Source organism: Octopus sinensis, linkage group LG22 (assembly GCF_006345805.1).
Source record: "Octopus sinensis linkage group LG22, ASM634580v1, whole genome shotgun sequence".
In the NCBI taxonomy this organism is placed as follows: domain Eukaryota; kingdom Metazoa; phylum Mollusca; class Cephalopoda; order Octopoda; family Octopodidae; genus Octopus; species Octopus sinensis.
In genome coordinates this window covers 22,679,939-22,691,277 of record NC_043018.1, presented here as the reverse complement: position 1 = coordinate 22,691,277, position 11,339 = coordinate 22,679,939, and the positions used below count along the sequence as shown (strand labels likewise).

Genomic DNA, 11,339 nt, shown 5'->3' with positions numbered 1-11,339 from the left:
TACATAGATAGAAAGATACTATATATATGTGTGTATATATATATAATCATCATCATCATCGTTTAGCGTCCGCTTTCCATGCTGGCATGGGTTGGACGGTGCAACTGGGGTCTGGGAAGCCAGAAGGCGGCACCAGGTCCAGTCTGATCTGGCAATGTTTCTACGGCTGGATGCCCTTCCTAATGCCAACCACTCCATGAGTGTAGTGGGTGCTTTTTACGTGCCACCTGCACAGGTGCCAGGCGAGGCTGGCAACGGCCACGAATCAGATGGTGCTTTTTACGTGCCACTGGCACGGAAGCCAGATAGATATATGTATGTATATACAGATATATTTATGTGTGTGTGTGTGTGTGTATGTATTTATGTATGTATAGTAGTCCCTACTAATATCAGCAATGAGAGGCTGCTTACCTAAAGAAAGGTATATGAATAAAATTGAGAAGAACACGATGACTATGTAGGATCCAGGACTGAAGGAATTGTGAGGTGTGGTGCAGCCCCCTGGGCATGCACAGACAGACTGCAGTAACAGTGAGAGGGATTGGTTAGCTTCTCGGGACTTGATCACACTCAGTTGGTCGACGGGGCTGCACTGGAGGTACACATGAGTTTTGAACAGTTGATCTGAAAGGAAACAAATATTAAAAAGAATGAATAAATAAATAAATATCATCATCATCATCATCATCATCGTCGTAGTTTAGCGTCCACTTTCCATGCTGGCATGGGTTGGACGGTGCAACTGGGGTCTGGGAAGCCAGAAGGCTGCACCAGGTCCAGTCCGATCTGGCAATGTTTCTACGGCTGGATGCCCTTCCTAACGCCAACCACTCCATGAGTGTAGTGGGTGCTTTTTATGTGCCACCGGCACAGGTGCCAGACGAGGCTGGCAAACGGCCATGAGCGGATGGTGCTTTTTACATGCCACCGGCACGGAAGCCAGTGGGGCGGCACTGGCAACGGCCACGTTCGGATGGTTCTCTTATGTGCCACCGGCACTGGTATCACAGCTACAATTTCCATTGATGTTGATCGATTTTGATTTTTGATTTTGATTTTGATTTGCCTCAACAGGTCTTCACAAGTAGAGTTTTGTGTCCCAAGAAGGAAAGGTATGCATAAGTGGACTGAGGCCATGGGTTTGAACCAGCCAGGATCCCTGGTCTGGTGGTATGTAAAAAGCACTATCCGACTCGTGGCCGATGCCAGCACCGCCTTGTCTGGCTTCCATGCCGGTGGCACATAAAATACACCAATCCGACCGTGGCCGTTGCCAGCCTTGCCTGGCACCTGTGCAGGTGGCACGTAAAAAGCACCCACTACACTCACAGAGTGGTTGGCGTTAGGAAGGGCATCCAGCTGTAGAAATACTGCCAGATAAGACTGGAGCCTGGTGCAGCCTTCTGGCTTCCCAGATCCCCGGTCGAACCGTCCAACCCATGCTAGCATGGAGAACAGACATTAAACGATGATGATGATGATGATGATGATAAATATCGCAAACGTGGTCGATGCCAGTGCCCCAGCTAGCCCCCGTGCTGGTGACACATGAAAAGCACCATCTGAATGTGTTTGATGCCTGTTTCCTCTGTCTGGTGTCAGGGACACGTAAAAAGCAACATCTGAAAGTGGTTGATGCCAGTGCTGCCTGAATGGCTGCCATGCTGGTGGCACATGAAAAGCACCATCTGAAAGTGGTCGATGCCAATGCCTCCTGACTGGCTCTCATGCTGGTGGCATGTAAAAAGTACCCATTACACTCTCGGAGTGGTTGGTGTTAGGAAGGGCATCCAGCTGTAGAGACCTTGCCAGACCAGATTGGAGCCTGGTGCAGCCTCCTGGGTGGCCAGTCTTCAGCCAAATCGTCCAACCCATGCTAGCATGGAAAGCAGACGTTAGACAATGATGATGATATAACATTATATATATATATATAATGTTAATCCAAACAAGAAAACAAAAAGACAACAACGCGAGATGTGGAACAAAAAGTATTATTGGGCGCTCAGGAAAGAAGGGAAGAAGGAGGGTATGACGTTTCGAGCGGAGCTCTTCGTCGGAAACATAGGAGAAAGAAAGATCCCAAGGTGGGAGGACAGGTTTGATATACATGGTTCAAATGTACAGGAAACAAAAGAGAAGAACAGGAGAGGGCACAACAAGCAGGGTATATTAGTCTGATGCTCAGGAAGATAGGCAAAGTTTTTGACATTTTGAGCTTACACTCTTGACAGGAAAGGATAAGGAAGAAAAAAATGGAGAGCGGAAACAATGTCCTCAACAATTTAGCACAATGAAATGAGCGGAAGAAAGAGGCTGAATGAAAGGATGAAGAGTAAAGTTGACCCTGGTAGATATTGAACCCACATTTAAAAAAAACCCAGAAAAGGTGCGGCTAAGCAATTTATTTTCATGACTTACTACCTTATAATGGCAAGTAACACTGTAAAACAAGATGGTTGGTGGACTTTTTCACCAGTAGAGGTAAATATGTTGGAGTGGCTGTGTGGTAAGTAGCTTGCTAACCAACCACATGGCTCCGGGTTCAGTCCCACTGCGTGGCATCTTGGGCAAATGTCTTCTGCTATAGCCCCGGGCCGACCAATGCCTTGTGAGTGGATTTGGTAGACGGAAACTGAAAGAAGCCTGTCGTATATATGTATATATATATATGTATGTGTGTGTGTGTGTTTGTGTGTCTGTGTTTGTTCCCCTAGCATTGCTTGACAACCGATGCTGGTGTGTTTACGTCCCCGTCACTTAGCGGTTCGGCAAAAAGAGACCGATAGAATAAGTACTGGGCTTACAAAAAGAATAAGTCCCGGGGTCGAGTTGCTCGACTAAAGGCGGTGCTCCAGCATGGCCGCAGTCAAATGACTGAAACAAGTAAAAGAGTAATCCTTTCTACTATAGGCACAAGGCCTGAAATTTGGGGGAGGGGGAAAAGTTGATTATATCGATTCCAGTACTCAACTGGTATTTATCTTGGAGTAAAGGTTTTTGCCAACATATCATAGCAGTCCTGGTTTAGGACGAATGTTGCTGTAATTTAGCCCCAGGAGAAATCGTCTCCAGCTGGCTATACGACATGATCTGTGTCCTTATATTTTCGAACAAGGGAATCTAGCACCCCAACTCAGCTCAAAACAATATCTGTGTATCGCGATTTCCGGGTTATTTCCCTTCATCAGCACAGAATAATTGTTCGGCTAGAGGTGGCACTGCCAAATTCCCGTTCGAAATATGTAGTTTTCAAAGTGACAACTAGTCACTGGTCTATAGATTGATTTATAAGGAAATAGATTGTGTCGTATAGCCAGCTGAAGACCATGTCTCCTGGGGCTAAATTACAGCAACAATTATCCTAAACCAGGACTCCAAAGTACTGTTGCTGAATATTTCACATTGTGGGATTTCATCATCATCATCATCATCGTTTAATGTCCGCTTTCCATGCTAGCATGGGTTGGATGGTTCAACTGGGGTCTGGCAAGCCTGAAGGCTGCACCAGGCTCCAGTCAGATCTGGCAGTGTTTCTACAGCTGGATGCCCTTCCTAACGCCATAAAATTATGATGCCTCTCTGGCGGGGAATCGAACCCCGGTCTCCCGCGTGACAGGCGGGGATACAAATAGTAATTTTCAAATTTATGGTATTTATCTCTTTGATTAATTCTTTCTATGACAGGCGCAACATGTAAAATTTTAGGGAAAGGGGGAGTCTAGTCAAGTACATCAACCCTAGTGTATCACTGGTATTTATTTTACCAACCCCCAAAAAAGCTGAAAGGCAAAGTTGACCTTGGCAGAATTTGAACTCAGAATGTAAAAACATAAAACACCGCTAAAAATTTCGCACAGCATACTAACAATTCTGCCAGCTTAACACCTTGAAAATGATTTCAAATTCTTGCCATAAGGGCAGCTTGGGGGAGGGGATTAAGTCGATTACATTGACCCCAGTGCATAACTGGTACTTACTTAACCCCTTACCCAACAATTATTTTGAAAATAAATGTATTTTTTCAGACATATTTTTTAATTGTTTTATTTTACTATGTTTTGAATGGTGATTTCGAGGTATATTTCAAACCTTATTTATTATGAATTTTAATTCAATAATATTGATTTTAAATATCCGCTTTGGGCATAAACGAGTTAACCCGTTTTTTTCATAAATCATATTACTTTTACAAAAAAAACATGTTATTTTATTTGGTTATCTTATTTTCCGTTTGCTGTCGATTTTGGTGAGTTTATATTTTGACGAGTTAACTCGCCAGAGATAGAAAAAAACGATTTCGGTCAAAACGCATATATTCGTTTCTGCCGGGTAAGGGGTTAATCAACCCTGGTGGAATTTGGACTCAGAACGTAGTAGCAGACGAAATTTCCACTAAGCATTTTAACAGGTGCACTAACGATTCTGCTAGCTTGCTGCCTTCTCACCGCCTCAATAATAATAATAATAATAATAATAATAATAATAATAATCCTTTCTGCTATAGGCACAAATTTTGGGGAGGAGATTAGTCAAGTACATCGACCCAAGTGTTTCACTGGTACTTAATTTATCGTCCCCAAAGGGATGAAAGGCAAAGTCAAACCCTAGCGAAATTGAACTCAGAATGTAGTAGCAAACGAAATACTGCTAAGCATTTCGCCCGGTGTGCTAATGATTCTGCCAGTTCACTCCCTTAATAATAATAATAATAATAATAATGGTTTAAAATTTTGGCACAAGGCCAGCAATTTTAGGTGAGGAGTAAGCTGATTACATTGATCTCAAAAAGAATGAAAGACAAATTGATCTTGGCAGAATTTGAATTCAGAATATAAAGGTGGACGAAAATGCCACTAAGCATTTTGCCCAGCGTACCAATGCTTCTGCCAGCTTGCCACCTTAATGAGAACAACAACAATAATGATGATAATAATAAAGTCATAATAATAATAATGATAAAATTGGCCAGCTGCGACTTATAGATTAACAAAACAGCTGGGAAAATATAATCTCTGATCTGAAATTTTAAAAATGTGTGTGTGTGTGTGTTTCAATGCATATATGCAAGTGTGTGTGTGTATACTGTATGTACACAAACACAACAGCTGAGTGCTCTACCTTTAAGCTAAATACACACACACACACACACACACACATGCATGTAAACAAGGACGAAACAGAAGTAAAAATGAACAACAACTTTCAAATACATATTTAATCTGTCAAACATGTTCACACGTACAGACTGGATAAATACACACATACCACACATACACACACGTCTTTAAGAAATACGTTCAGTCACGTAAGGTAATATCAATACAATATGGAGGTGACCTTATTTAAAAGCAAAAACACCAAAAACAGACACAACTCTGTGTGTGTGTGTGTGTAAGAAAAATACATGTATGAGTGCGTAAGAGACTACCTGCTTATATGTGCATCATACTACATATACTCTTTTACTCGTTTCAGTCATTTGACTGTGGCCATGCTGGAGCACCGCCTTTTAGTCGAGCAAATCGACCCCAGGACTTATTCTTTGTAAGCCTAGTACTTATTCTATCGGTCTCTTTTGCCGAACCGCTAAGTGACGGGGACGTAAACACACCAGCATCGGTTGTAAAGCAATGCTAGGGGGACAAACACAGACACACAAACACACACACATATATATATATATACATATATACGACAGGCTTCTTTCAGTTTCCGTCTACCAAATCCACTCACAAGGCATTGGTTGGCCCGGGGCTATAGCAGAAGACACTTGCCAAAGGTGTCACGCAGTGGGACTGAACCCGGAACCATGTGGTTGGGAAGCAAGCTACTTACCACACAGCCACTCCTATATGTAAGAGTAAGGTACTTAAGATACATGTGGCCATGCTGGGGCACCACACTGAAGAATTCTAGTCGAATGGATTGACCCCAGGACTATTTCTTCTTAAAGCCTAATGTTTCTTCTATTTGTTTCTTTGCTGAACAATACTGTGATAGTTACCGTGAGTGAAACTCTCAGATTAGCTTTAGGGGCCAAAATGTACTCTTGCTTATGACGAGTGCATTTTGCCCCAAAAAGCCGGTCTGAGAGTTTCTCTCATGGTAACTACAACAGTATTGCTTGTTCTAATACAATGGTTCTTGATCAGGGTCCATACGGCCCCTAAAGATCCGTATAGGATTTTTGGGGATCCATAGAGCGAAATAGTAAACTGAGGATCCACAATAGTAATTTAAGGGCTCCTGAAAAAGTTTTGCTTTAAATGTATGTATTGCAAGAAATGGCTGGGTATCTTTCTTTATCATTTTACGTAGTTCAACCTACAAAAGTTAATGTGTAAGAAACAAAATAGGGATTCTGAAAGGAGTTTCTAGAAAAATAGTTTTTAAACATCAAATGGCTTTAGGGATCCACCAGAATGAAATAGTAATCAAAAGGGTCTGAGTGGCTGTGTGGTAAGTAGCTTGTCTACCAATCACATGGTTCCGGGTTCAGACCCACTGCGTGGCACCTTGGTCAAGTGTCTTCTACTATAGCCTCAGGCCGACCAATGCCTTGTGAGTGGATTTGGTAGACGGAAACTGAAAGAAGCCCATCGTATATATGTATATATATGTGTGTGTGTGTTTGTGTGTCTGTGTTTGTCCCCCTAGCATTGCTTGACAACCGATGCTGGTGTGTTTATGTCCCCGTTACTTAGCGGTTCGGCAAAAGAGACCGATAGAATAAGTACTGGGCTTACAAAAGAATAAGTCCTGGGGTCGAGTTGCTCGATTAAAGGCGATGCTCCAGCATGGCCGCAGTCAAATGACTGAAACAAGTAAAAGAGTAAAAGAGAGTATAGATGAAAATAGTTGACAGCCCCTGCTTTAGATGTATGTATTGGTTATGTATTACTAGAAATAGTTGGGTTTCTTTCTCTAACATTTTGCATGGTTCAATCTACAAAAATTAATGTGAGGAAAACAAAATAGGGATTTTGAAAAGGGTTTTAGAAAAATAGTTTTTAAACATCAAATGGTTATAGGGGTCCACCAGAATAAAATAGTAATCAAAGGGGTCCATAGATAAGAAATGGTTGAGAACCCCTGTAATAGAATTTCTACATCTAAATGGGGATAAATTACCTCTGCTTCTGTTGTGGAAACGAGGTGGTATCAAAAAGTTCCTGGACTAGTTCTATGGCGTGCCAACAGATGGCAGCACATGGTTGCAAGCCCAGTGAGAGCTGGCAGTGCGCTAAGTGACATTGCTGTGTTTACTTTGCAAGTTGTGAAATTTGTGCTTTTCTGATCACATGTATGTTGTAGTCTGCGATTTTGTCATGGATGGGAACAAAGACCCGATGTGAAATTTTGTGTTGAACTTTGGGAAGTCTGCTAATAGAGACATCGAGACTGCTTTGGCAAGCTTACAGTGATGAGGTGATGGAGTTAAATGCAATGTTTCAAGTGGCATGGAAGAGGACGAGCGATCTGGAAGAACTGCCACAAGCGCCCACCCCTGGAAATGTCTCTGTATAAATGTAAATTTAATGGGTTTTTAAAATTAGCTTGTGTGATTGTCATAAAATGGATCGTTAAGAAAGACTTTATAATACATGTATGTACATATATGTATGTATACATATGTGTGTGTGTGTATGTATATATATATATGTGTGTGAGTGTGTGTATATATATGTATACATCAGCACTGCCCCGACTGGCTTCTGTGCAGGTGGCACATAAAAAGCACCAACCGACCGTGGCCGATGCCAGACCCCTCTGGCACCTGTGCAGGTGGCACGTAAAAAGCACCCACTACACTCGCGGAGTGGTTGGCGTTAGGAAGGGCATCCAGCTGTAGAAACACTGCCAGACCAGACTGGAGCCTGGGGCAGCCCCTGGCTCCCCAGACCCCGGTCGAAACCGTCCAACCCGTGCTAGCGCGGAAAACGGACGTTAAACGATGATGATGATGATGATATATGTATATATATAGCGAGAAGGTTTACGAAAATAAACAAAAGACGAAGGCAGGTGGAGTACAAACAAATAATGTATTAGTATGGCGCTCAGGAATAGAAATAAAACAAGTCTTTTACATTTCGAGCCTACGCTCTTCGACAGAAAGATAAACAGAAAAGAAACAAGGAGAGAAAAAATTGCGTGTAGGGGCTAACGGTCCAACAAATGTATATATATATATATATATGTATATATATATGAATATATATATGTATGTATGTATGTATGTATGTATATGTGTGTGTGTTTATATATATATAATATATATATATATATATATATATATATATATATATATATGAAAGAGCGTTGAACTCAAACGTCGAGCAGTTTAAAATAAAACAACAAACCAATGTAAACAAACATTTCTTGGACTGCTTCCTTCTGAAGATAGTCCTTTGCATCCGAAATATAAAGGTTTTTGTAACACAAACCCACACATATGCGTGTGTGTGTGTTTGTGTTTCCTTGTTTTGCCATCACGTAATTGTTGTCAACAAATGTCATTCGCTTCTATTAATTCGTGAAATATGTCTCGCCACAGGAGAAATATTATCTTGCGGCGATCTTTCGTCTCTAGTAGACCTTTCCGTCGATTTCCGTAAAAATTTTTTTTTTTTTACATATGGGCTTGCGGGAACTTTTGAAGTAATATACATACATATACACATACACCGAGTAAAAAATTTCAGTTATCTCTCTCTTTCACACATTACTCTGTCTCTTCACACACACTAACAGAAGCACTTCACTTACACAACATACTGTCTGTCTCCCACACCCCATCAAACATACACACACACACACACATGTACATCAATGCTCCCATGCACGGTAACTTCAAAAGAACTTCCCTCGTCATACAATCGCTTTCTCTTAGTCTCTTTCGCTCTCATTACTTCAATTCCCTCTCCGAAAAAACATTTATATTATCATTTTATTTACGTCTCTCTTTTCAAGCTTGCACAGTTTTGTTTGTAGGGCCTTCTGTGCTTAACTTTCCCTTTGTTACTTATTTTCTTCGAATGTCAGACTAATAATACAACATTGTGGACGTCCTTTTGACTTTCTTGTGTTTGAATTCTACGTCGTTTGTTTTTGATTTACCTAAATATATATATATACACACACGGGGGAAGGGAATCGTGTTTGTTTCTACAAGTAGGTGTGTATTCGTGTATATGCAAAAATTATTCTATACACACAGGCATACATACACACCTTCGTGTATGTATGTATATATATATATATATATATATATATATATATATATATATAAATAAATAAAATATATGCATATATACATACGTATATGTACGTACCTACCTCTACATGTATATATACATGCATATATGGGTACAGGACACCAAAAAACGTCGAACACAATGAGAAACGAAAACATAAACACAAAACCAAGGAAATGGGCATCTTTTTAAAACAACGAAAAAATAGAGTACAGGACATACAAAACAAGGAAAATTCCCCTTCTTCAGTCGCCTTAATTTCATCTACTCCACATATATATATGTGTATATATATATATATATATATATACACATACACAAATATATATGTATCATCCTAGCTTTACACATTCACATTTATGTGAGTTTGGACGTGAAATATGTATATCTGTTTATGTGTGCAATATGTATATACGTTGGTTTGTATTTACCTGGAGACGTATAACTTATGAAGAATTTGCTGGATTCTTGGTCAAATTGGAACTTGGCTGACTTCGACTGACCCCTGTTTCTGTAGGAAGAGTTCTTGTCGGACACTTTGAAGACACACACAGCTGCATCTTTGCACTTATCGGAAACATCAGGACCCGGTGCCAACGTAAATCCAACGCAAGGGTTGTAGGCCACGGAGAAGGTCTGGTTGAGAGCAATAACGAAACGTGGTTTACCGTTGAAGAAGGCAACATTCTTCAGATTTATCTCACCTGTTTCGTTGGCCATTCTGCATTTACAAGGGCCTAATTGCTGGCATAATTCTTCAACATCATCACTCGCATCTGCTCCTCTCACTGCAAACGATGACAACGAAGATACTAGGAAGAAAACCGTTGATAGAAGCACCGAGAAATTCAGACGAGGTTTCGATTTGCTCCTCGATGATAAAGATACAGAACAATAATAATTAGAAGATGAAAGAACGGAATGAGATGGAAAAGTGTGGAATGAATGGAGATATCTGTCAAACATGATGCTCGCAAACCTAATCAAGCACCGTGTGACTCCAGTCACCAATTAAATGATAATATGCCGTCTGAATGATCTCCCTTGATAAGATTTACTTCCTTCGTTATAATCTTACTAACACGGTCCCGTTCAATCTCAGTTCAATCCTCATTCAGAAGACCTTATGGGCAACAGCGTCCCAGCCATGACCACCCCGTGGCAATCTTTCGTCTCTAGTAGACCTTTCCGTCGATTTCCGTAAAAATTTTTTTTTTTTTTTTACATATGGGCTTGCGGGAACTTTTGAAGTAATGAGAGCGAAAGAGACTAATAGAAAGCGATTGTATGACGAGGGAAGTTCTTTTGAAGTTACCGTGCATGTGAAGCATTGATGTACATGTGTGTGTGTGTGTTTGATGGGGTGTGGGAGACAGACAGTATGTTGTGTAAGTGAAGTGCTTCTGTTAGTGTGTGTGAAGAGACAGAGAGAGTAATGTGTGAAAGAGAGAGATAACTGAAATTTTTTACTCGGTGTATGTGTATATGTATGTATATTACTTCAAAAGTTCCCGCAAGCCCATATGTAAAAAAAAAAAAAAATTTTTACGGAAATCGACGGAAAGGTCTACTAGAGACGAAAGATCGCCCACCCCGTCTTTTTAAGTTACTGTGTAACACTATATTATCTAATGTGTCCGTTTTTTCTTTCTTTTCTCTTTTCTTTTATTTTCACAAGACGGTAAAGCATAATTTGAGGAAGAACTGGCGATTATTTTAAGCTGTTCGAATGACCATGTAGAGGCTCTGTTCTTGGCTCGTGCTACGAATACGCTGCGCACTTGAGAATGTTCATGTGTGAGTGTGTACAAGTGTAAGTTTTCTGTCTACATATATCTGTATATGTGTATCTGCGTATGTCTATACGCAAACCTACGCTTCGGCGAGCTGGCAGAAACGTTAGCACGTCGGGCGAAATGCGTAGCCGTATTTCGTCTGCCGTTTGGCCCCCGGTGGGCAATAAAGAAATTCGTATTTCGTCTGCCGTTACTTTCTGAGTTCAAATTCCGCCGAGGTCGACTTTACCTTTCATCCTTTCGGGGTCGATAAATAAAGTACCACTCACGCACTGGGGTC

The 11,339-nt window shown here is 40.9% G+C and overlaps 1 protein-coding gene across 1 annotated transcript in view; it reads right to left on the bottom strand.

Annotated features, from left to right (window-relative positions):
• Nucleotides 1-10,303, bottom strand: part of LOC115223303 — a 12,905-nt gene extending 2,602 nt beyond the window's left edge. Inside the window, exons 1-2 of the mRNA XM_029793813.2 lie at nt 9,695-10,303; nt 415-627 (exon numbers count right to left, since the gene is read on the bottom strand). Of these exons, the coding sequence (XP_029649673.1) occupies nt 415-627; nt 9,695-10,229 (748 nt within the window). The 5' untranslated portion in view covers nt 10,230-10,303. The remainder of the gene's footprint in view (nt 1-414; nt 628-9,694) is intronic.
• Between the last annotated feature and the right edge of the window lie 1,036 nt (nt 10,304-11,339).